General features: G+C 38.0%; 2 protein-coding genes across 7 annotated transcripts; both read left to right on the forward strand.

Moving 5' to 3' along the window:
• The first annotated feature begins 894 nt into the window (after positions 1 to 894).
• On the forward strand, positions 895 to 1679 carry LOC133795009 (ethylene-response factor C3-like). Its single transcript, XM_062232464.1, has one exon. It carries the CDS (start codon positions 909 to 911, stop codon positions 1677 to 1679), a length of 771 nt encoding a protein of 256 aa, XP_062088448.1. The 5' UTR covers positions 895 to 908.
• Positions 1680 to 5581: 3902 nt separating this feature from the next.
• Positions 5582 to 11982, forward strand: LOC133794547 (transcription initiation factor TFIID subunit 9). Of its 6 annotated transcripts, none has more exons than XM_062231838.1 (6): positions 5582 to 5881; positions 6658 to 6764; positions 9286 to 9350; positions 9594 to 9639; positions 10725 to 11009; positions 11477 to 11982. In XM_062231838.1, the coding sequence occupies exons 5-6, from the start codon at positions 10752 to 10754 to the stop codon at positions 11756 to 11758; spliced, it is 540 nt and encodes a 179-aa protein (XP_062087822.1). In that variant the 5' UTR covers positions 5582 to 5881; positions 6658 to 6764; positions 9286 to 9350; positions 9594 to 9639; positions 10725 to 10751; the 3' UTR covers positions 11759 to 11982. The 6 variants fall into 6 exon arrangements, with proteins under 6 accessions (XP_062087822.1, XP_062087823.1, XP_062087820.1 ...); XM_062231839.1 differs by lacking the exon at positions 9286 to 9350 and adding an exon at positions 9351 to 9430; XM_062231836.1 differs by lacking the exon at positions 9286 to 9350.
• The last annotated feature ends 13318 nt before the right edge of the window (positions 11983 to 25300 follow it).

The raw sequence follows: 25300 nt of genomic DNA on the forward strand, positions 1-25300 counted from the left end.
GTATATATTTATATACAATATATTAATTTATTAAATTTTAATTTGAATATTTTTTTATGATCTTTGATAATTTATATTAAAAGAATTTGAACAATTAATTATTTAGACATAAAAATAACCAAAATATATTATTCATATAAATCACCAAATAATTAAGAATGTTATTCTATGGACAATATCATATTAGCTACCAATTTGAAAGTTTGTTGCTACCAAATTTTACTAACAAAATAATATTACTCATCCTTCTATTATTAAATTAAAGTAATTTGCTACCAAACTTTGGTAGCAAAGAAATGATTAGGGGATAAAAAAACAATCATTTTGCTACTAGATATAATATAGTTTTTGCTACTAAAAACTTGGTAACAAATAAAGAGCAATTGCTATCGAATAGTTTAGTAACTAAAAACTTTTAGCAATGGGGAATTAGCTATGAAGTAGCTACCTATAATTTTGGTAGCAAAAATAAATTATTTGCTATTAATTTTTTTGTAGTTAAAAACTTTTTTTTAGTAAGTGTTTACAAACTACTACTAAAAATAAAACTATTCAGTTAAATATAAAAATATTCTATTAAACTTAACTTTAAAAAACGAATAAAACTAAAAATTTATAACTAAAAATTTATGATACGTACTTATTAGAGAAATATACAGTGAAGCAATGGAATAATGTACTCGTTTTCTTCCATACAAAACGTATACGAACTTATTAATTAATATATCTATGGTAAAATAATCCAAGTTTATTACTATTATTATTATGTAATAAACAATAATATGAATGCTGTTAATAAATAAATAAAAACCTCCCACCACCACCCTTATATATAGTGTCTATATATATATATGTAGAAGGTAGATACGCAAAGTACTATACCGCTCACTCAAATACAGTACAATATAATGTCTACTGATAATCTTGATGAAAAGTCTTCCTTGAACTCGCTCGAAACGCTGTCGGGGCATCAACATCATAGCTTGTTCAACCAACCGTTGAACGAGAAGAACAACAGTACAGATAAACAATCGCTGCTATCTAGTACTACTACTAGCACTACTGCTGCTCCATGTTATTCCAAGTACAAAGAGGACAAAAGGTACGTGATTTCCAAAGCCAAAGCAAAGAAGACGAAGAAATTAGAAGAAGATGAAGACGACCAGGTCTCCTATAGAGGGGTCCGAAAGCGGCCCTGGGGAAAATTCGCTGCGGAGATAAGAGACACGACGAGAAATGGCGCAAGAGTATGGCTGGGAACCTTTGCCACCGCGGCTGAGGCGGCGTTGGCTTATGACCAAGCTGCATTCACAATGCGCGGGTCGCTGGCAGTCCTCAATTTTCCGGCGGACAAGGTTGGCCAGTCGCTGAAGGATATCGAGTACGGATTTGATCCCCGAGGTTGCTCTCCGGTCTTAGCTCTGAAAAGAAGGTACTCCATGGTCAGAAGTAAAGGCCCTGCAGACTCCGAAAAGAAAGTGCAGAAAGAGATCAACAGTAACATGAAAGAGAAGGATAGTAGTGATAATAATAACACCATATCAATGGAAAATCATGTGGTGGTGCTTGAAGATTTGGGTCCAGAATACTTGGAAGAGCTTCTAAGTATCTGTGACACGATCGAGAGTACTAGTACTAATAGTAGCACTAGCACTAGTACTAGTTGGGCAACAGCTTAACTTAAGTGATGATCCTATTGCTTTAAAATATATATATATATATATGTATGATCATTTAGATCTCCAGCACCTTTGCTTATAATTAGTAAGCATGTAGCTTAATTATTAAGATTGTCCCATATAAGTTTGGATGTATATAAATGCTTTTTTTCTTCTTCTTCAAAATATTTTTATATAATTTAAATAAATTAATTGACGGATATATATATGTATTTTAGTTTTAATAAGCACCAATTAATTGAATCGGTAGAACGTATATATCGGTCGAGTTGTAATCAATAATGTAATAAAATGACACCAGTATTCGTAAGTGCGAGACAGAAACAAGATTAGGAAGTTTAGAGTAGTATCATTTAAGGCGGTTCAAACCAACTGTAATAAGAACTAACAAGAGCCGTTAACAAATTTGTGGTCAAGTCGAGTGGTGACACTAGCCTGCCATAGCAAATTCCTTATTTTTCTTGCACCAATTACGGTATATCATATCAAGTGTAATAATTAGACACCCTGTGATGATGTTCAGTATCAATACTTTTTTAAAATTTAAGTAGTGTGACAGGATTGGAAGATTAAATCACAACCAACCAATTGGTGCAATTCAATATGGCCGCTTCTACCCATTTTAGTTTAACAAGTATTATGAGTTATCGATCATAAAATGACACGTCATATATTGTTAAACACTTTAGAGCAACCACAATACTATAGCTCATTTTGTAGCTTGTTGACTATTTTTTTTTAAACATCGTGTCTTGTCTTTCTTAAAGCATTGAAGAGCCTCATTACATCAATAAATTTAAAGCACCGTTTCCTTTTTCTTTTTTATAAATTGTACTATTACCTTTTATATATATTATATATTTACATATTTAAACAAACTATTTTCTTCTATAAATACCAATCAACCTTATTTAATTTTCACACCATTCATCATTTCTTCTTCAAAATAGACTATCACAAATTTTTTTTTCTTATTAATGTATTCCCAAAATTCTCAAAATTTATCCACATATTAACTCTCAAAATCCAAATTATTGCAATCTTCAAGCAGTGGTAAAGTACGTATGGTCAAAATTTAGAAATAATTTTAATTAGTATTTTTTAATTATGTTAAATTGATTAATTATAATTGTGTCATTTTATAAGCTCTTTTAAATTTTGTCTAATTTAAATTTCATGTAATATTTATTTATATTAATATATGAATTTAAAAAATTTAGTGTGACAATATTTATAATTACAAAATAATATATTTAATAATAATATGTGAGACGATAATTAATACATTTGGAGTGGTTTAGCATTTAGCATTTTTATGTAAAATATTGTCAAAAGTGAAGGGGATGAGAGACAAAATAGATGATTTGAACATTTTAAAATCAATCAATGAGTAGCCACCGTTAAAATTGCAGGTGAAATAGCAATCCTCCTGAATAAAAGAGTTAGATGAAAAAAGAAACCATCTTATCTTTGTCAGTAAAAGTCAAAAAAATTATTTCCATCTTCCCTTCCTACTTTTCAGTCAAAAGCAAATAGAATGAAATGAAAGGGTGGGGTTTGGACAAACCTGAAGGATTTATTAATTTGTTTGTTTTTCCGATCGATCTCCCTCTCAAACTTCTTCAATTGATTCTAAACTTAGTCTCCATTTTTCTGCCAACTTCAGAACTCCAACCAAGCTAGCTAACTTATGCTTAACTTTTGTGTGATCAAACCAACAAATAACAGGCCACCATATCTATCTCTTTCTTATCAATGTTTTTTTTCCTAAACCAAGATCAACTAGAGCCCATTCATGCATAAAACTAGTACTAAACAAAAATACCATTCATTTTTCTATGGAGCATCACTTAGTTCTTTTTTCTCTTCACCTTCTCAACCTATTCTTGTACTACTGATCATCTAACTCAGATGGAACTTTCCTAATTTCTATAGTTAACTGACTCTCTTCTGACCTTTGGCAGACGCTAATATTTATCTCTTTTTTGTTTTTGTTAGTTTTTTAAGTTTCGTATGAGTTAAAGGGAACCTATAATAGATATAATATTTCAGTGTAGCTAGTGAAAATTGATGCTAATAATATTGATCCTATTTATTTATAAATATATATTGTAATTAATTATCTCTACAATACCTATATATATTGTTTTGTGAATTGGTGCTTCTTTAGTACCTAAATAATAACTTATTCGTAGAGTCCCTGTCTTGAAACATAGTTGAAGCCTCTGTAATATGTTTGAAGGGCAGACAAACCAATTAGGCAGGGCAAAATGGGCCGCCCCACCTCGATTTTTTCTATACTTAAAGCCAATTCTCTCGTACTACTTATGTAAAATTGACATTTTATATGTGGTTTATAATATTTATAATTCTATATAGACTAGAAAGAATTATAAATATTGAAAAGTATGTTTTATATAATTCATCTTTATTCTTGTATTTATTTTGTAAATTTTAAAATTAAAACAATATATATAATATTTGATGGCGTAGTTGATACCAAGTGTAAAATATAAATATTACAATAAAAAATAATATTTAAGTTTAGGAAAAATTCTAAAATTATAATTTAATGTTTATAAAAAAAAAAAGTTAAATGGGGCGGGGCGGGGCGACCCATCCCGCTTCAAGAAACTAATCGAGGCAAGGCGAGGCAAAATATTTGCGGGGCGGGGTGGGGCAGACCCACCCCATTTACATGCCTAAAACCAATTAAATGCAAATACAATATTAAGAGTAGACATGCTAGTAGCTAGGTTAGATGAGTAAGTAGAAATTAATAAATTATTAACTGAATTTGTTATTTTTTTTAAGAAAGAAAAAACAGTATGCCTGTTTGCTTTCAATATCTATCATATATTTCAGAAATTACGTGATCTCTATATTTTCACTTCTTAGCATCCAAGTGATTCAAAATCATTAATGATTTAACTTATGAGCGGACTTATTGATATTCATATAATATTTCAATCTTCACATCCACAATAAATAATAATGTATAAGAGAGTCATAATACATCATCATCTTATGCATGTCACAACACAATAGTACATCCTCATCAACTAGACATATATATGGGAGTTACTTAGTTATATATTTCAACGAGAAAACAGTTATATGTGAAGTTTGACTATTATTTAATGTAAATTTTGTTTAAAAGAAAAAAAAAATTAATGCTCCAATTGAAAGTTGAAAACTTAAAGTGCAAAATAATGTATGAGTTAGAGATTTTTACGACAAATTCTTAAAAAGTGAAGAAAAAACTAAGAGTATCTTTAGTGAGAGATGTAAATAATGAGTTATATTTGACACAAAAAATTAATATTTAGCATAATTTTTAGTATTATGCTCCAATCTACTATTGTAAAAATTGTAAAATTTAATATTTCATTAATACTAATTTGATATTTATTGAAAATATATATAAAAAAAAGTAATCATTTTTTTTAATATTTTATTGTTGACAATATAAAATAATAATAAAATAATAAAGTAAAAAATATAACATTTAATACAAATTGATAAAAATAATATAAAAGTAAATAAAAAGTATAATATTTTAAGGTGAGTATAAAATATATACCATATTATACTGTGACAAATTTAGCTTAATTTTTAGCTTGTATTAAATATGTACTATATTATATTGTGTGATAATTTTAGCTCACTTTTTACCCTAAGTTAAATTTGGCACAATTTTTGGTATATACTCTAATGATGCAAATGTTTTGCTGGACTGAAGATTTAAATGTCAAAATTTTGAAGTTGATGACTTAAGTGTAAAAGGCAGATTAATTACATGTGCTCATTAATTTTTGTAAAAAGAAAACACGTGATTGAAGGAATTAAGGGCACATTGGTCGACCTTAATAAGCCTCCATATTTTTTTTTCCTTTTACTTTTCTGACAAAATATTTTTATTGAAGTTCTCATTTCCTAACCCTACCTTGTATCTCTCTTTCATTCTGCCTCGTCCTCTCTGATGAAACGATTCTCACTCTTCTTCTCTCGCCTCTCCGCCTACCCCGACCTCGTCCCCGTACATCTCCCTCAATCTCCTGAAGACGCTGCGCCTTCGGGGAAGACGACGACGCCGCATCTCTCTACCTCACGCTGACGGCAAGGGACTCGGGTTCTCAGCCACGGGGAAGACGCCACGAGGTCTAGCATAAACAATCTTTGACGGGTCAGGAGCAGATTGGGTAATCACTCTCTCATTTATGAATTATTTCTTTCAGTTTTTTTCTTTTTCTTTTGTGATTTCTGGGTAACTATAGTCTTTTTTTTTGGCGTGGTAATTAGCTCTCTCTCAACTATTCTTCTCATGATTTATTTCTGTTCATTTATTTATTTTGTGGTTTTGAATGGCATGGGAGTTTTCATTTTTATGGGTTTTACTTTGTATTTTGAGTTTCGGCATCTTCAATTTTTTTTAAGGGCTGATTATCTTAGAATCATCAACCCAGAACACACATTCTAGCCATATAGTAGTGTCAAAAAATATGATAGACTGGTGCTTCTTCACTAGTTATATGTTCGTTTGTTGTTATAAGCACTATGTTTTATGATTATTTATTATACAGCTTCAGAATTTTCTTTGTATTTTGATTGAAGTGCTGCTCTATTTCTAATGAGGTGACAAAAATAACACACACACACACACATATGTATATTATTTTCATTGTTAGTATTGAATTGCTCTGTTTCTCGTTCACGGAAATAGTTTTGAGTGGTTTCATTTTAGAATTCTATTGTTTTGTTTTAGACTACATCAAGAGTGGTGAGGGATCTGATTGAATTTAAGTTTGGAGCATTGAAATTTGAATGAAAGTTTGTTTTCTTGCTTATATGATAGTATTGAATAGGTTGAATTAAAACTTTATGCCAAGCATAACTCTCTAGTCATTAGTTTGTTTGTTAATGATGTTTTTTCTTTTGACAAGTATTCATAAGTTAAGAATTGTGTGTCATATTATAGTGTAAGGCCACTAAAACAGTCGAAGGTCTTCTACTCTAGCACCAGCACGCACACGCAGCTAGCTTTCTCCTCTGTCACGAACGGTTCAGACTTCAAATATTTTGGTGGTAAGTCTTCTACATTTTTTTTTAGATATACATGTGTTTATATATATATATATATGATATATATGTGTTAGTCTAGTTTTAGGATATCATATATTTGAACGGTTCTGAGATATATTTTTGTTAGTTTTAAACACATCTTGTCTCTTATTTTGCTAACTAATTTGAAGTACATAGGCTATATGAGCTACTGGGTTTAGTGAATCAATTAGCATACTTCCTGATGGTTAAGAGCTGTAGAAAATGAAATTTGTTCTGATGTTGAATATTGGGTTTAATGAATTACTTGGCTTAATTTTGATGATTAAGTGCTTTAGAAAATAAAATAATTTTTCTTATTCTTTAATCGCTAGTTTTTAAGACACTGCATCACTTCATAAATGGTTCAGTTATATATTTTGCTGATCTATATTTGGTAGTTGCATTGGTTCAGTTGTCATGTAAACTTTATACTTGCTAAAATTACTCGTTTCTCTTTTGAGATTTTTGTTCATTTATAGATCAATCTGAAGATTCTTGTTTTGAATTTTGTGAGAATTTCTAGGTTGAATCAAGTGGTTGTTTGTTGTAACTTCGTGTAATTTATTGCTTTAATGGTCGCTGGAGTACCATGCTAGTGATTACTATAGTTGTTTATAAAGGTTGTTTACATTCTCACTTATTTGATCTCCCTTTTTCACCATAGAGGAATCTCTCTTTTCAACAACTTTTCGAGTGATCATCCTAATACAATGGGTTCATTATGCAATCTTTCTTTGCTGTAAGTGTTTAGCTTTGTTTTAGAAATAATGGGTCAAAACTTTGATTACGTTTGCTTAGGCTCTCATAATATCTGTATTCATGAATATCTGTGTTCATGACAGCAATTTGCAAAGCAATCAGTTGATTGGTTCTCTCAATGTTCTTACTGTATACAAAGATTCTATTATAGATGCATAGTAACGGATCCGTTACCATGCATCTATTTGTGTGATTGCTCATTTACACTTTTATTACTAGGATTAGGGGCATTAATCCATAGTACTTACTATTTGTATGATATTTGATATTTTGATGTTTTAATTTTTATTTTATCGTGATATATTCATGTTTTTGTTTGTGTCTTCCAAGTGTTCGATGTTTTGCCTCATTCACATTTATCTTGTTGTTTGAATTTTGATTGCTTATTTGAATTTCTATGCATATAGGACACTTATGGGGTTTTCTCTGAGTATGTGAATTTGAAAGAGGTGCTTTTAGTTCAATCTTTGTATTTTTGTTTAATAAAATTTGCACTTCCTTATGCTTGAGTTAATCCCTATATTATATATTGTCCAATTTTCTGATTATCATGAATCATTGACATTTTGTTGGCATAATCTGGCTTTTTCTATTGCCTTCTATTGTTGCTTTAATAATAGGACATGTATAATCTAGTTGTGTGGATCATGGTGTTAGAGTTTTACGTGAGTGGAGGAGTGGGTTCAGTTATTGTTTTATGTTGTTTTAATTTAGCTAGTTATTATCTATTTTATAGATTTAATTTCTATTACATGTATAATCCACAACTGCTGGGTGTACCAATGGCCTTCATTTGTTTGACTTGTCAATCATCATCATGTGTGTCAATTTTGACTTGCTAATTTTATCTTAAGTATATCAGAAGAGTCAGTATTTCACTCACGAGAATTAAGAATTTCAACAAATTAACAAGTTAAAATGATTATACTTTTTTTTTCTTCTAATTATGTACTGGATCTTTGTTTTATTTGCTAACTTGAAGAAGAAAATGGTTTTTGTGCTCATTTGTGGAAAACGTGATTCTACTTGCATTTAAACAATATGTTTTTGATATATACTCTTCTTTGAATTTGTAAAACTTTGTGCAATCTTATTTTCAATTAGAGAATAGTCAGTGTCTTTAGAGAATATAACTAAATGATATATGTAGACATTATGAAATCAAGTTTACAAGTCGATGTAATCGTTTTAGTACTAATTTCTGCAGTATGTTTCATTTCATGATTATACTGCTAGTCTCTTTCTTAACATTATTGCTGCTGAATGGTTATCATATAAATGTCTGCATATATCCTTAAGAGGATAATGATCGATTTAGTTTTATATATAATATTATTATTAATATTTAATTATATTTGAATTTATTTCAATATTTGAGAAGTAGATTATATATCATATAAATTACAATTAAATATAAATTATTTTTTAAAAAAAATATATAAATATAGCTTTTAAGGACGCTGAATGAGTATCCTTAAATATGCTTGCTGGATCTAATAAGTTGGGGCGTGTCAGGCTTTAAGGACGCGCATTGGGTGTCCTTAAAGCTCAGGTTTTAAGCATGCGTGTTGAGCTCCATCTTCCGTCAACATCAGTAAATATATTTTCATAGCTTCAAAATTTTCATGATTTTTATTTGAATTTATGGTAGAGACAGCCATTGCTAATTACTGAAGACGATATCATCTTAACCTAATCCCTAATCTAATCGCTTTGATCCTTTAGATTACTTTGTCCTCTGTAGCTCAAATCTCGGGTGTCCAAGTTCCCATTCCGAACTAGCTTTGTTGTTTTCATTTCTTATCTCAGGTTAGCTCTTGTTTAGTCGGGTACCAGTGAACTTTTTTTTAATAGGCCTTGTCTCCATTCATTCTTAATTCAATAATTGAGTGAGTTTATCTTTTTGTTGTGCATTTTTTATCTTACTATATAATTTTTATTTAAATTTCTGTTTTCATTTTGCTCTAATTTTTTTAAAGTTGAAATCCCTAAAGTAAACTATCGGTCTTTCCTTCTCCTTACTCTTCTTCGCTTCTCCCTGACACCACCCAGCTCGCTGTTTTATCACCGTTGAAGAATCGTTCTTGAATAGTTATTAGTAAGTGCTACACCTTCTCTATAAAGTGTTTTCTATTTTTCCTAATTAATCTGAGCTGAGGTGCCCTGCTTTTTTAGACTTGCAAAGGATTAGATCTCAACTAAATCATGCATTTTTTTCTGAAATGATTTGATTGTATTAAACTTTTTGGCTGGTTATATAGATTTGTGTTACTGTTTTGTATGTGTTACTAAGATTTGGCTGCTTCTGTATTTGTTATTGCTCAACCAGAATTGCCAACACTTGAAGTTATTGAATAAGCATTGTGTTGTTCTAACATGTGATCAAAATGAGATTTAGGTTTCAAATTTAAAAAATAAAAAAAAACTCCACCCAAACCGTCGGGCAGGTTTAGACCAAAAGTTTGGTTGATTTGCCAAGCCTACTATGTCATTAGACGAATAAAAAATCCCTCCAACTCACCCAACCCGATTAATGAACAACCCTTCTATTGGGTTGGGTTCTCATTTGGGGCTAAAACTAGGGTGGTTGAATTTATCTTTTGCTTGACATGTGTTACTGTGTTATTTCAGTGATCTCTGTTATTTGTATCTTAGTTCATACTTAATTTAATTTGTGAGTGTGAGGGTTGAAAATAATTATATTATGCTAAGAAATAATGCTCGTCTTTTATTAATATGTTTTGATAATTTTCTGTGATTTGTCTCATCTTAAATATTTCTTTTAAATTCATGTGGAGTCGTCAAGTCTTGAGAGTGGATCTGGTGCAAAAGCATAAGAAACAGCTTGAATTTGCACCTTGAATTTGACCTCTATTAAAAGATAAACAGTTTTGGATAAATAAAAGTGTATAGCAATTTTTCGAAATTTCTGTCTTGAGTTTATTATTTCAGGATATGGATCATTCCTCCTTGTTGTTTTTTTTTTTTGCAGCATTCCTCATTGTTTTTGGTGTCCTGTGGATTTATGTATTTAGAGTTCACAATTCCTAGAGATGCTGTTAAACTTTATATATCCATTAAAATCTTAATCTTGAGAGATGCAGTTTTGGGTATTTTACCCTATTTTTGCTTGGTGGGTTGGTTGCTTTATTGAGAAATCTAATTTTTGAATTTATGATGCAGTTCAATTTCAGAAGGGCCCAGTAGAAAATGGCTGAAGGAGAGGAAGATTTACCCAGGGATGCAAAGATTGTGAAATCACTCTTGAAATCAATGGGTGTGGAGGACTATGAACCTCGTGTTATTCACCAATTCTTGGAGCTTTGGTATCGCTATGTTGTTGATGTTCTAACTGATGCACAGGTTTACTCAGAGCATGCAGGCAAAGGTGCAATCGACTCTGATGATGTAAAGCTTGCCATTCAATCCAAAGTTAATTTCAGCTTCTCACAACCCCCTCCAAGGGAGGTAATTTTCTTTAACTCAACTCTATTATACACCTTGATGCAAGATATCAAGTTGGATTGTCATCAAATTTTATAATTGCTCCCCCACCTTTTTAGAACTTCATTTATGAACATTTAGCACACGTTGATTAGCTCATGCTAAAATAAGGATTTTTTTTACTGTTTGTTTCTCATATCCTATACTGAGTCTATCATAATGAGCAATTGTTCTTTGAGTTTGATCTTAAGAACCAAAGAATATTTGTCATTTACTGGTGTGAACTCAACATTGAAAGCTTACACACACCGGTGTTATTGGAGCTTGTTATTTGGTATTATAGGAAATTTTGCTTGAATAGAGGATCGCACTTTGTAACCGCCTCCTACTGAACTATATTTTGTTGATCATACTCCAAAAATGAGTGTATTGTTGATCATAGAAAAGATAGGATTACTTAGTAGATTTTCTTGACCACTCTTTGTCACCAGGTCCTACTGGAGCTTGCTAGAAACCGAAACAAGGTTCCATTGCCAAGGTCAATTGCAGGGCCTGCTAGTGTTCCGCTCCCTCCTGAACAGGACACATTAATCAGCCCCAATTACCAGCTGGCAATCCCGAGGAGACAATCTGCTCAGGCAGCTGAAGAAACAGAGGAAGATGATGAAGCTGTTGATCCGGCAGTGGCAACATCCCAACAAGAACAGAAGACAGCAGATGTGCCACCGCAGTCACAGAGGGTGTCCTTCCCCCTTGTGAAACGCACCAAGTGAATTTTCCTCTACGTTCACTACTTAGGTTGGTTAGTCTATGAGGATTCGAACGTGTAAATACAATTACCACCAAGTATTGATTTGTTACGATTTTTATAATGCATAAGAAAGTATTGTTATAAAGAAAATGCTGGCTGGTACCACTGATTCAGGGCATCACAACTAATACAAGGGATAATATCTATATAAAAATTTAAAAGCGAGGAATATTTAAGTACCCAATACATTAAGTGTCTCTTTTTGCTTTAAAGTTTGTTTACGATTGGCAGTTTAGTTTGGTCACCTTACTTTAAAGTTTGAATGAGAAAACAAAATAGTTTAGAGGGACATCACTTATTCGAAGCAAATGTCCGAGCTTTTATTGAGCTTGTTAGTCATTTGATAACTGAAAAATGTAGCTGTTTTTTGGCCCCTCTATTTTTTTTTATATGAATAACAAATCGTTCTAATTATGCTTCCTATTCTGCAATAAAAATTTGCTTGGAATAAATATTTATGTTTTTCAATCCGTCTTTCTCACCAAAGACATTTTTTTACTCATTAAGGGTAGTATTTGAATTCACATATAAATTTGACAAACATAACAATCATTGTAGTTATTTCTTTTCTTCCATCGTTATAGTTAAATTCAGATATAAAATATTAATGATTTAACAAAATACAAAATAACTACTAAATTTGTTTTATTGATTTCCAATCATTTCATAAAAAAAATAGTAAAAAAGTTATTAACTTAGTAATATTCTTAAAATATAAAATAAACAATAATCATACCAATACTAATAAGGGATATTTGCAGCATAAGTACCCAATGTTTGAGGAAAATACCTAGCATGGACTCAATCTTTTTTTTAGCGGATAAAGTACTCAAACATCCTAAAATTGTAATTGCGTCTAATTCCGTCAATAGGGTCTCCGTTAGTGATCCATAATGGACACGTGTAGGCTCCAGATTATACTTAGGTTTAATTTTAAAAAACTTTAAAAAAATTATTTTAAATTTAATTTATTAAATTATAATTATTATTATTTGATTTTTAAAAACCTAAAAATTAAAACCCACAAAGAGAAGTCATTTTCGAAGAGGCTGCAAGGAAGAAGTCGACAGTGGAGACGTAGCCATTTTTGAAGAGCTAAGGAAGAAGAATGACTGGGAATATGGAGGGTGAATGTTCATTTTGCTCTTATGGTCGAGTACACAGCAAAGGGAGGTATCGGGGTAGGGGTCCAGTGAGGTATGATTGAGTAACCTGTGACTGTAGCTTAACGTCGGTATTGAGGACCTCTTGGGCCAATCGAAATCCTGATAGAAGGTTCAGAACTTGCTATAGAATGAAAGTAAAATTTATGGTATTCTTGATTATTTAGGGTTTGAATGGTGTGTCTTGAAATAACTTGTATATTTTCTCCCTTATTACAATCAAAGGGGGATGTGATTTTTTTCGTTGGGTGGATCCAGAAACTTGTCAAGGTGGAAAGGGTTTGATTCTGGATTGGGTCAAAAGAATTGAAGGTGAAGATTGCAATGGGGAAGAAAATGTGGGTAATGATCAGAGACATGTAGAAAATGGTGACAAGGAAATTGGGAAACAAGTTTGTAAAATGTGTACTCACCCAAATAGTGGTCTTTGGTTGAATATAAGTTGGGGGAAACTTTTTTTTTTTTTTTAGTTGTCATTGTGCTAGCATTGCTGCTAAAGTAATGTTGGTTTTACAAATGTAATGGTCTCATGAGTTGTAACAATGATAATGGAATTGAAATGAAATTGTGCTATTTTTTGTTGTTGTGAAAATTAGTGTGTTTTGATTGACAATTTTATGTTAAATTGTGTTGAGGGCACTTGGTTGTATTTGTGCATTTAACAGATTACATAATAGCATAATAATATCAATAACATATGCATCATATTTGAACATCAACATAAAGACCAATACAACATTAACCAGTTTTCAGCAAGTTCGAGGTGCTGCCTTTGGTAAGATTAAGCATCTTCATGGACCTGAGTTTGGCATGATGTGTGGCCCAAATCAAGCTTTTCATGAACTTGGTTGGTTTCCCTTGGACCCTGGCCCAAATCAGCATCTTCATGGACCTGAGTTTGGCTTGGTGTGTAGCCCAAATCAGCATCAATTAACACTTGACTTTCGTTTCCCATGTCAAGCTCATCTACAAAGTTGGTTGCACCCTCACTTGTGTTGCCAGGGTGTGGCTGGGATGCTTCAGCCATCTCAGCTTCAACTTGGGTAATGTCACCCAAGTCATAATCATCTCTGACCAAATCTGCCTCATCTCTGAATTGTTCTCATTCCTCACGTCCCAGAATCAACAGATCTTCTTCATCCTCATCACTATCAACATCTTCACTGTCCTCATCATCCTTTACACTGTCAACATTTTCACTGTCCTCCTCGTCCTCTACACTTTCAGAATCATACTCATCATTCTCTTTATCACTTTCCCCCCAATCATCAGGCATATGCATAACAAATTCCTCTTCACCATCACCCTATTCTCCTTCTACATCCTCATCACCATTTATGACCTTTTCAAACTGTAACGTCCCAAATTACCTAATAAGGCTTAGGGCCTTGATTAGGGGGTCAAAATAGAAAATTATGGAAATTATGTGCTTATGTGATATATATGGGTGTTAATATATGATTATGTGAGGTATATTGTGATATGACTTGATATGCATGCGTTAGGTGTATTAAATATGCACGTGGGCCTGTTTCTTATTAGAAAGACAACTTTCGTAATTTGACTCGTTATGAGTATATTTGGCATATATATGATATATGTGTGAGACCACACTGACCACATTATTATGTAGATATATTTGGGTTACTCGGCACGAGGCGATCCTAGGGAACAAATTAGCGGGAAAGTCACAACGGGACTAATACTTGATTCATTGTGAGTCAAGGGGTATTTTGGGTGCTTAGTACATTAGCGGGTTATTAGGTAATGAGAATAAATATTTGAGGAATGTTGACCCTGATTTTGGACAACTGACACGGAGTCAAAATACGCTTGACGTGGATGAATGCGTTGAAAAGAACGCGATGACGAAAATAATAAGAACACGATATTTTATAGTGGTTCGGCCCCAGGATCTGGTAATAACTTACGTCCACTTAGATTGTTATTGAAGTGAGATCCAAAGAAGTGATCAAAGAACTAGGGTTCAATGAGTTTCACCAGCCTCTGAAGAACAATACAATATGATTGATATGATAACTCTAATCTCAAGCGATTTAGAAGTCAGAAAAATAAAAAGGATCTCCCTTCCCTGAGCCCCCCCCCTCTTCTATTTATAAGCTCAGGGAAGATTTACATTGATCTGTTACAGATATTATTTCCTAAATAATCGGATACTCAGGAAATCATGGGAGAGAATTTCGGATTCCATCATAACGGCCTAAGATTTCCTCCGCGTGTTACGTGCATACGAACAAACTGGTTGTATGAAGAGACCGATCGCATAATGCTGAATATCTTCCTGGTCGATAGTCGAATACAGGTTTTGCTAGGTGTCAGCCACGTACAATTAATTCCTGCCATGTCATTCATTCCTGATTTTTGGGATAACATTCGCCCCCCAAGTTTGTTTAGTGCGACCAGTAATAAAGAAACTTAAGGGAACAACCGTTCGTCTTCCCACGTCTGTCAGATTCCCCGTGCATTTTCGAAAACCGTGTCATAATTATGTCTAATCAAGCCTTTTCGGTTTCCAAAAAGGCAATGTGACGGCTTGTCCACTTCCCCACGTTTCGAAAGTGTGAAGTGATGATTACCGCCTTTTGGTTGTCCCTTCGCTCCTTATAAGTAGGTCTTTCTTCTCTTTCAAGAAATTTTTACCCATCAACTTTGCTAAAATCTTCAAGAACTTGCACCAGTGTTCAGAGCTTCGAAAACCAGTCCGAAGTCGTGTCGCAGGTCTTCCGATTCAAGTTTTCATCTTTCTCCGAATCCTCATTTTGCCCAGGTAAGAACTTTGTTCCTTTAAGCTCTGTATTACGCCATGCATGTCGTTTTTCTACTCTGATATGCCTGCGTTCTTGAATAGGGTTTTTGGTATAAACCGCCTAATATTGGGTAAAAGCGCGCCTTTATGCCTTGTATAGGTTAGGTCAATACTTCGATAGATAGAGTCTCTGAATTGGGACATAAGGTCGACGAAAGATTCAACCTTTAAGCTAGGCGAAAAAAACTGAAATTTTTTCCCTCCCTTTAGGAGTCGAAAAAAGTTTTCAGAAAACGTTTTTCTTTCCTTTTTTTATTTTTTCCGTCTTTTAAGCTACCCATGTTGAAGTTTGCGTAGGATTAGGATGTTGCTGGTTATTTAGGCACGAGCAACGTTATCCTAACTTCCCCATACTACTTCGTGGATTGTCTTATCTCCTCCATTGTCTGTTTGCAGTTCATATGCAAGACCCTTGGGGGGGAGAAAGACCTATCGAAGACGAACTCTTAGCCCAACTGCTCAAAGGCGAAGAAAATCCATCCACGCTGATTCTGAAAATTCCATTTTCACGTTCTAACCCAAATCCTCCACCAGCTCCTATCCAGAAAATGGCCAGAACAAAAACTAAGGCCAGAAAAAGACGCAACCCTTCTCCAAGTCAGCCTCCTGCTGATGCCCCCTCGACCAGTGGTCGAGGAGAATTCCTTCCTGAGACCAAAGTTCAGGCACGTGCCCGTCCTCGGCATGCCGACCAGCCGGCTGTCGAGTGGCACGTGGTATCTCCGAGCACGGTGACCATTCACATGGTCTCCAATTATTTAAATAAGTACAATCTGACGGGGGTGACCCTAGTCAGACCTACCATCGACCAGCGAGCCAACCTGCCAGGGGGGGCTTATAGTGCCTGGTCGAAATACCATATCGAGGCGGGTGCCACCTTGCCTCTGCATTAATTTTTCCAAGGGGTGGCTAATTACTTCGGGGTGGCCCATTTTCAGATTACCCCGAACGGATATAGGATGCTGACCACGCTCTATATCCTTTACAAACTCAAGAAATGGCCAGCCCCCTCCCCTCATGAGGTCAATTATCTATTTGACCTTAAGTCCAGCCCCAACCAAGACGGTACGGGGTTCTTCCATTTTTGCCATCAGGAGACCGGACGCACGTTTCTGTCCGAGACCACCCATATCTCCAACGTGGGGAAGTATCATCTGGAGTACTTTCTCACGCCTGACATCGCTGCGGACAACCTGGCCTTCACCCGAGGAGGTAAGGGAAATAACGAGCCTTAAATCATTAGTTCTTGCCCTTTAAATTTTTCTTGTCATAATACTTTACTGTTCCACTGTACTCCAGGTCCATGGTTGCGCCCAACCCCCACTCCAGGAATGGAGTCGAGGGCAGCACTCTTAGCTAGCATGTCCAATGCTGCTAAGAGTGTGAAAAACTTGATCACTGAGGCTAACCTTAGGTTGGCTGGCCTTAAGGGCTCCCCTCCTGCGACCAGCGAACCTGCGGCGGGTGGTGTCCATGCTGGCGTGGGACGTGAGCAGGGTCAACCTCAGGCACCTCCTCCTAGGAGGAGGCCAACTGGGGTTACAATCAGGGAGCCTGCTGTTCCCCAGCGAGCAGCAGAATCGTCGGTCCCCAAGGGCAAGGGGAAACAAAAGGCTGCTGAGTCTGCCCAACAATCTGACGACTCGTCGGATGTATACGGTACACCATTCTCGTTTTTAAATAACTTGTCAATTCCCATCCACCTATTTGATGGGGACGACAACTTTAGGAACGCTCCTTCTTTAAATTCAGATTTCTTCCAAGAACTAGGTAGTTCAGTAGATAATGTTACGACCAGTAGGTGTAGCTCGGGTACCTTACTTTTGCAACCCTCATACTCTAACCTTTGTTTCTTTGCGACCCTTTAATCTCATCGTTTGAAATTTCATTCTTTGTGCAGGCATGGACTCCAGGGACTTCTTTGCACACTACCAAGCTGCTGCCAAAGCTTCTGTCCCGAAGAAGGACAGCAAAAGAGCTCGTGGGGAAAGTAGCAAGACCCCTTCGAAGAACGCCCGAATAGAAGATGCTCCCACCGACACCCCCTCCAAAGAGGACTTAACACATCCGCCTGTCCCCGAGCAACAAACTCCCACGCCTGCCGATCCTCGGTCTTCCTCAAAGGCCGTAGACAAAGAGACCACGGACCATTTGTCCGAAGGCTCCCTGCCCAGCCACATAGTTGGCATGGCCAGGGAGAGAATATATCGGCTCTCCAAGCATAAGCGCTCCCAGGTCGCCATCAATGACACTGCCACAATGGATATCAACGAAATCATCAACAGAGGGTTGAATGAGATAGCCAGTGTAAGTCGTCTTTTGCTGCTTTGTCATTTATGCTGAACTTCCTTTCTAAACCCATTTTTTCTTCAGGGGTTTTTGTCTTTGACTGCTGGCTGGCGCCGAGTTGGGGCAATGGTCTCTCGAGAGAAGAACTTTGACTCCAGGCTTGCCCAGGCTAAGCAAGCGCTTGAGGATGAGAAGACCAAGCTGCTCGAGGAAAACAACAAGTTGCTTGTGGAGAACAAGGAGTTGGCTAAGCTGAACGAGTAGCTATGCGAGGACCAATCCACTCTTACCCGAGAGCTTTAGGAGAGTGAAGAGGCTCGGAATAAAGCCATCAACGAGCGGCACAATTGGAAGGAGAACTGCAAACTCAACACCCAAGAGTGTAAACAGCTCACACTCGATCTGACCGCCAGCAGGGATGAGGTAAAGAAGCTTGAGGAACGGGTGCGCGAGCTCGAGGAGGACAGAGTTAAAACTCTGAAGAAGTATAAGGAAGCCACCTTCCTTTGCTTCTATGACTTCTGGAAGCACAATCAGGAGGCAGACATTAGCTATCTCTCCGAGTAGTTGCAAAAGACGCTGATGGCGCAGTGCACTGCTCGGCTGGAGGCAGAAGAGAAAGCTAAGGCCCAAACTCCTGCTGCTGATGCTGTGGCTGAACAGAATGCTCCTAATCCAGAAGACCCTCTTGCCCCCCAGCAAAATTAATATTTATATTTTTTTCCAGCTTTTATGGCCCACGGGTCTTTTTGTAAAGACAATCTTTTTTCTTTTATTGCTGCGAGGGCAGCTCTTTTGCTTATGCTTGAACAATTACATCTGAGCAGTACTGCTCGCGGTGTAAAGGTTTTTTTTTCCTTTTAATTTCATACTTACATCCGAGCACTAATGCTCGTGGTGTAAACGTTTGCCTCTGATATTATAATCTTTTATTATAATACCTGTTCGCATGACCGAACTTAGCATAGTACTTTGGTTTGCTTTTTTCAAAATATTTTTGAAAAATGCTCTAAGTACTGAAGCATGCTTTCACTTATTTTGTTCATGTGTTTACGTACCTCTTGGTGGTACGCTTTGCTATCGATGTACCTTATATGCCCCCCAAGTGATCGAGGAGCTTTAGGTCCTTGGTCACTTGCCTTGACCACGACCTGTGCGAACATTACTACTCGTTGCAAAATTTAACACTTGCAATACAGCAAAACAACACACGTAATGAACAAATACTTGTAAAAATAAATTTACAAAAGTTGGCAAGAATGACTGGCTGCGCACAGTCCCTTATAATCTCGTATTAAAAATGGACTAAACATGTCTTTACGAGTGATCCTAAAAAAGGACCTTACATATATAATGTTATATTATTTTATAATATAATGTAAAATTATATTATATTATAATATAATGTTTTAGATTAAATAAATGTGACAAAGTGTGTCACATATTGTAACATATAATAGAGAGTTACAATATTTAGATATATGAGATATATCCAAATAATGTAACATACTTGGTGTTACAAATTTGTAACCTCTAAAGATTACCCTTTATTGTGTAAATTGTTGTTACACAATATTGAGATGAATTTCATAAAATCCATATGTGATATGGTTGTTAGAGATATGATTTTAACCCCAATAATGTATTTTGGGAGTTACAAAATCATTTGGGAGGGTTTGGAACCGTTTGGAAAAACAGCACAATTTTTGTGCTGAATTTGGTCAGTGGCCGCGACCTGTGGGTCAGAGACCAGTGGCCGCGGCCACTAATGTCTCTGGCCGCAGCCACAGGCCAAAACTGACCAAATTTTCAGTTTTTTCAATCTTTGTTGAACGGCTCAAAAAACCCAAATAACTCACAAATCTCTTTTTTAATTCCATATTAATCCAATTAAACATTGGTAACAGCCATGGGGGTTGGTGGAATTTGAAATTCAAAGGGTGTCTCTAAACTCTATAAATAGGAGCCTATAGCTCACTTGTAAGACACAACTTTTCTATCCACTAGAGCACTTGGCTAGAAACACCTTGAGGCTTGATAATTCCATAAAGCTTTTCCAATATCTGAGAGAGATCCCTTAGTGCTTGAGTTAGGGGGAAATAAGCTTTTGGACAAAGGTTTTATACCTTGTTCAAGTTGGTGATCCCCAATCCTCTTCACTTAGGTTGTGTAAGTGAGAGTTTGCTTTTGTTTCTGTTCTTCTTTCTATTGCATTGTTTTCTACTTATTCTCTTGTTCCTATTACTTGTATTTCTTGTTCAAATGTTGTAATCTTCTTTTCTTTATTTCAAACATTTTAGTTTACTTGTAACATTTTGCTTTGAGTTGTATTTCCACCATTCTCTTCTTCATCATCATCTTCGCCCTTTCTTTGGTTTATTTGTATTTTCAGTTATAGAGTTGTAACCTTATTTAATCAATCTATATTTACTTGTAATATTATTGCATAAAGTTGTGTTAACCGAGATTTTCGGCAACTATCTTAAGGAAGGATGTTTACTGATAATAATAATGAAAATGGAAGATTGACACAAGATTTTTACGTGGTTGGGGCGTTAACTAGCCTTAGTCCACGAGTCTGTATATAAGTCTGTATTAGAGCTAGGATAAGCTTTTACAATGGAGTTGTTTAACTGTATTTGAGCAGAGTTTCTGCCTTCTCTCCCCTTTTCTACGTTGCATTACAACTCATATTTATAGGTCGAGGGGGACATCAGGTTTGGGCCGGGCCCGACCCGGACCCATCTGGGGAATGTATACAAGGGGCCTTCCTAGTGGAGGCCCACGCTAAAAAGATATACAGTACACCAAACCCGAACCAGCTCAGGCCCAAGTAGTTGCCCTGAGGCGCAAGCATTCTCCCGACAAAATGGCACTTTGGCTCTGACCACTTCGAATCACGAGGCCGATTCAGGGGACAAGACCGGTCAGAATATTTGGCTGCGCAGTCCTGACACGCCAGCAGATAATCCCAAGGTGACCCTTTCTGCAGGTGAAAAGTGGGGGGACAATGCCCACGCGAAATGAGGCGGTTTTAGTGTCCTGGACGCCTGACCCGTAGCCTGGGGATGAAACGGCCCAGGTTCGTTTACCTTTGGCCCGCTTCGTTTACTTCGGGCCCGGACCATTCCGGGCCCGGGACAGGGACGCGATGGTCGCGATGGTCCGGGGCACTCCGGACAGTGCCTGGACCGTTCAAGCTGAACATGAACCCGGAGGAACGTCCCGGACCCTTCTACACAGGCCCAGTCCGTAGTCCTCGGACCAGGCCCAAATACCGAACCGGTCCCTCTGACCGCGGGCCGGGGCGAGGGCCCAAAACCCTGACAGGAAAATGGGGATAACAAGTTGTAATATTATAATCATTTCCATTGAGGCAAAACAATATTTTCCTAACATATAAGCGATTAGCCATACAACGTGGCTAACCCTTTTTGCAAAACTTGTAGAAAGTAAAATTTAATACAAGCCAGTCCTTTAAAAAGGACTGTTCACTGATAATACTTACGCAGGTGTTCTCCAATCCAATAACGTGGAACGAGATCTCCGTTTAGGCGTGTAAGTTTGTAGGTGCCCGGGTGAAGGACTTCTTCAATCTGGTAAGGTCCTTCCCAATTAGGTCCGAGTACTCTAGTAGTGGGGTCGCGGGTATTCAAGAAAACTCGTCGTAGCACCAAGTCACCGACGTTGAATTTTCTTTCTTTTACTTTTAAGTTAAAGTACCGGGCGACCTTTTGCTGGTATGCAGCAACTCGGAGTTGGGCTTTTTTTCGTCGAGTTGGACCTCTTCCAGGTCCTCGACGGGTCCCATGTTTTCTTCAAAATCCCCAAAGCGAGAATCTAGATCTCTATCCTCACTTTGGGCAACACCCTATTTGGTGACTTCATCACCGGCTTGGGCTTGTGTATCAATTGCCATCTGCAACCTATCTGAGATAGTGCTTTTTGATGTTCCCTTTTTCGCCTTCGTGACTGAGGCGTTATAGCACTCTCTGGCCTCCCTTTGGTTTCCCAACACGCGCCATACCCCTGTGTCTGTCGGGAATTTCATGGCCAAGTGCCACATAGAGGTGACGGCCCGTAGATCAACCAGTATCGGTCTCCCAATGACGACATTGTACGTCGAAGGACAATCAACTACTATAAAAGTAGCGAGTAATGTCCTGGTAGCAGGCGTTGTACCTGTCGTCACTGGTAGTTTGATTGAACCTGCGGGGGCGAGTCCCTCACCAGAGAAGCCGTATATCGTCTGGTTGCAGGGCTCCAGGTCCTTAACGGATAACTTCATGCGTTCCAGCGAAGATTTATACAGGATATTCACCGAACTTCCTGTATCGACCAGCACTCTCTTCACCATCATGTTGCCCATTTGGATATCCACGACCAGCGGATCGGAATGTGGGAACCGAACATGTTGGGCATCGCTATCAGAGAAGGTTATCTCACCTTCCTCTGATCGAGCCTTTTTTGGCGCGCGGTCCTCCCCAGTCATCATCTTGATGTCCTGGTCGTGGCGTAAAGTTCGAGCGAATCGTTCTCTGGCCTTTCCGCTGTTTCCCGCGAGGTGTAGGCCTCCACAGATGGTTAACAATGTGCCAGTGACGGGGGCAGGCTGCAAAGGTGGCGAGCGTTGGCGTGTGGGCGCTTGCTCATTGCCACCTGGAGCCTCTCGTTGGGAATTTCCCGAGGCCCGTACGTATCTTCTCAAGTGTCCTTGCCTAATAAGGAACTCGATTTCATCCTTCAGCTGGTTGCATTCGTTGGTATCATGTCCGTAGTCGTTATGATAACAACAGAACTTTGAAGTGTCTCTTTTCGAAATATCCTTTTGAATTGGGGCAGGCTTCTTATAAGGCACACTGGAACTCGTGGCCCGATAAACCTCTCCCCGAGACTCAACAAGGGCAGTATAGTGAGTGAACCGAGGTTCATAGTGATTACCCTTGGCTCGTTTATTATCGGAGGTGGAAAGCTCATTGTGTGGCCTTTTTCCACCATTCTTGCCATTGCCGTTACCGTTCCCGTTGCCTTTGCCGTTGCCGTTAGGTTTAGACCCATTGGCGGCTTTGGTGGGCTCGACTGTTTTCTTATCCTTGCCTGAAGGTTTTCCATCATCGGCAATGGCATCTTCGAGCTTGATGTAACGATCAGCCCGGTCCAAGAATTCCTGGGTAGTTCTAACCCCTTCCTTTCGGAGGCTTTTCCAGAGGGGGGAGCGACGCCTAACCCCTGCGGTTATGGCCATTATTTTGCCTTCGTCCCCCACCGTTTTTGCTCCAGCGGCTGCTCGCATGAAGCGCTGGATGTAATCCTTAAGCGATTCTCCATCCTGCTGGCGTATTTCAACCAGCTGGTTTGCCTCGGTCGGATGCACACGACCTGCGTAGAACTGTCCGTAAAACTCCCTTACGAACATCTCCCAGGAAACTATGCTTGCAGGAGGGAACTTGAAAAACCACTCCTGTGAGACATCAGAAAGTGTTGCAGGGAAGATCCTGCACCGAGCGTCTTCGGACACTTTCTGAATGTCCATTTGTATCTCAAACTTATTGACGTGAGACACTGGGTCACCGTACCCATCAAAGTTGGGAAGCGTAGGCATTTTAAACTTGCTAGGAGTTTCTGCCATAGCTATCCTCTGGACGAAAGGAGTGCCTTTTCTCCTGTCGTGGTCGATGTAAGATGTTCTTCCCCCGACCAGCTGTTGCACCGCCTGGTTGAGGGCATCTATCTGGGCCTGCACAGCGATAAGAATTGCTGTGGCCTCTGTTGCTGGGGGGATGTTCTCGCCATGTCGCTCACGGCGATCATTGAGCACATCTCTCAAGTCCTCGTCTCTTCTCCGCTGCTCGCTAGCTCCGAGCTGGTTGAAGACGTTATTCTGCCTGGGCTGCCCCCCAGCGTCCCGTCTGTTGGGTTGGTCATCCTGAGGTGGCTGACTCCTGCCTCCACCTCTTTCGTCATTTCTCCGATCGGCATTTCCTCTGTCGGAATCGGCTTCATCATAACCATTGCCATCTCTGAATCGTGACTGGCCATGATGGGATCGACTGTTCCCTCGATTTCTGTCCCGGGCTGAAACGTCCCAAGCATTAGAGGATGGCCTGCGTTGGTCATTGGGTCCCCATGCATTATCATGCCGTTGGGGACCACGGACCGCAGAGCCTAACTCTGAGTTCCTCCTGTTATCAGAAGGATGCTGTCCTCTGTTCGGAATGTTTGGCTCGTCGCCCCTATGGCGTCTAGGACTGCGAGGCTGATGCTTGGTCCTATTCTACCTCTCAAGTGGGGGATTGCCGCGATCAGCTTGGGATGGAGGCTGTGCTTCAGGGTCCTGCGGGACATCGTCATGGGGCACCTGAGGCTGTTCGGGCCTTTACGGACTCAAGGGTTGGATAGGCGGACTAGGATTGGGACCCCTGTGGGGTGGCCCATTTGTGGGTTGATCAGGGTGCGTGGCAGGTGCAGCCTGATTCCTAGCCAATTGTAAGGCTGCCTCCAGGGCTGCCATGGCTTCGCTCTGGCGACGGTCCATCTCCGCCTACCTTCGCTTAACTCCGCGCACTGCCATTCAATCTCTTGCTGCTGTCGCGCCATGATTTCGGCAACACTTTCCTCACTGGCCCTCAAATTGGACAGCTCTTCATGCAACGCCCCCAGAGTACTCTTCAGCTTTGCGTCATCCATTTCTTCCTCCTCAAAGTCCAAATGTGGCTCATCCTCAGCCACGCTTGCAGGAGGAGGAGGAGGCGGGTTTGATGGTGCAGCGGCGGCCGCCTGTCCATTTTTCCTTGTAGTTTTCGCCATTGGTTTTCTCAACGATGATATACTAAGCTCTCAACGAAAGCACCAAAATGTTTACCCTGATTTTGGACAACTGACACGGAGTCAAAATACGCTTGACGTGGATGAATGCATTGAAAAGAACGTTATGACGAAAATAATAAGAACACGATATTTTATAGTGGTTCGGCCCCAGGATCTGGTAATAATGTAACGAACCAAATTCACTAATAAGGCTGAAGGGCCTTGATTAGTGTGCCAGGAGGGCATGATGGGAATTATGTGTGATTTTTGTGATTAAGATGCATGATTATGATTTTAAGCATGTTATATGACTATTTGTATTATGTTATGTGATCATTATGATATGTGAATAGTACCATGTGGGTGCGGTGATTTCAATGTGACGCACGTGCCGAGACGGTCCTAGCGAGCTAGATAA

Source organism: Humulus lupulus, chromosome 8, assembly GCF_963169125.1.
Source record: "Humulus lupulus chromosome 8, drHumLupu1.1, whole genome shotgun sequence".
NCBI lineage: Eukaryota > Viridiplantae > Streptophyta > Magnoliopsida > Rosales > Cannabaceae > Humulus > Humulus lupulus.

Bases quoted from the DNA above. Each gene is read 5' to 3' on its own strand.
- LOC133794547 (XM_062231838.1), top strand. From the start codon at position 10,752: ATGGCTGAAGGAGAGGAAGATTTACCCAGGGATGCAAAGATTGTGAAA. The intron at 11,010-11,476 runs GTAATTTTCTTT...CTTTGTCACCAG, and splicing joins CACAACCCCCTCCAAGGGAG to GTCCTACTGGAGCTTGCTAG.
- LOC133795009 (XM_062232464.1), top strand. From the start codon at position 909: ATGTCTACTGATAATCTTGATGAAAAGTCTTCCTTGAACTCGCTCGAA.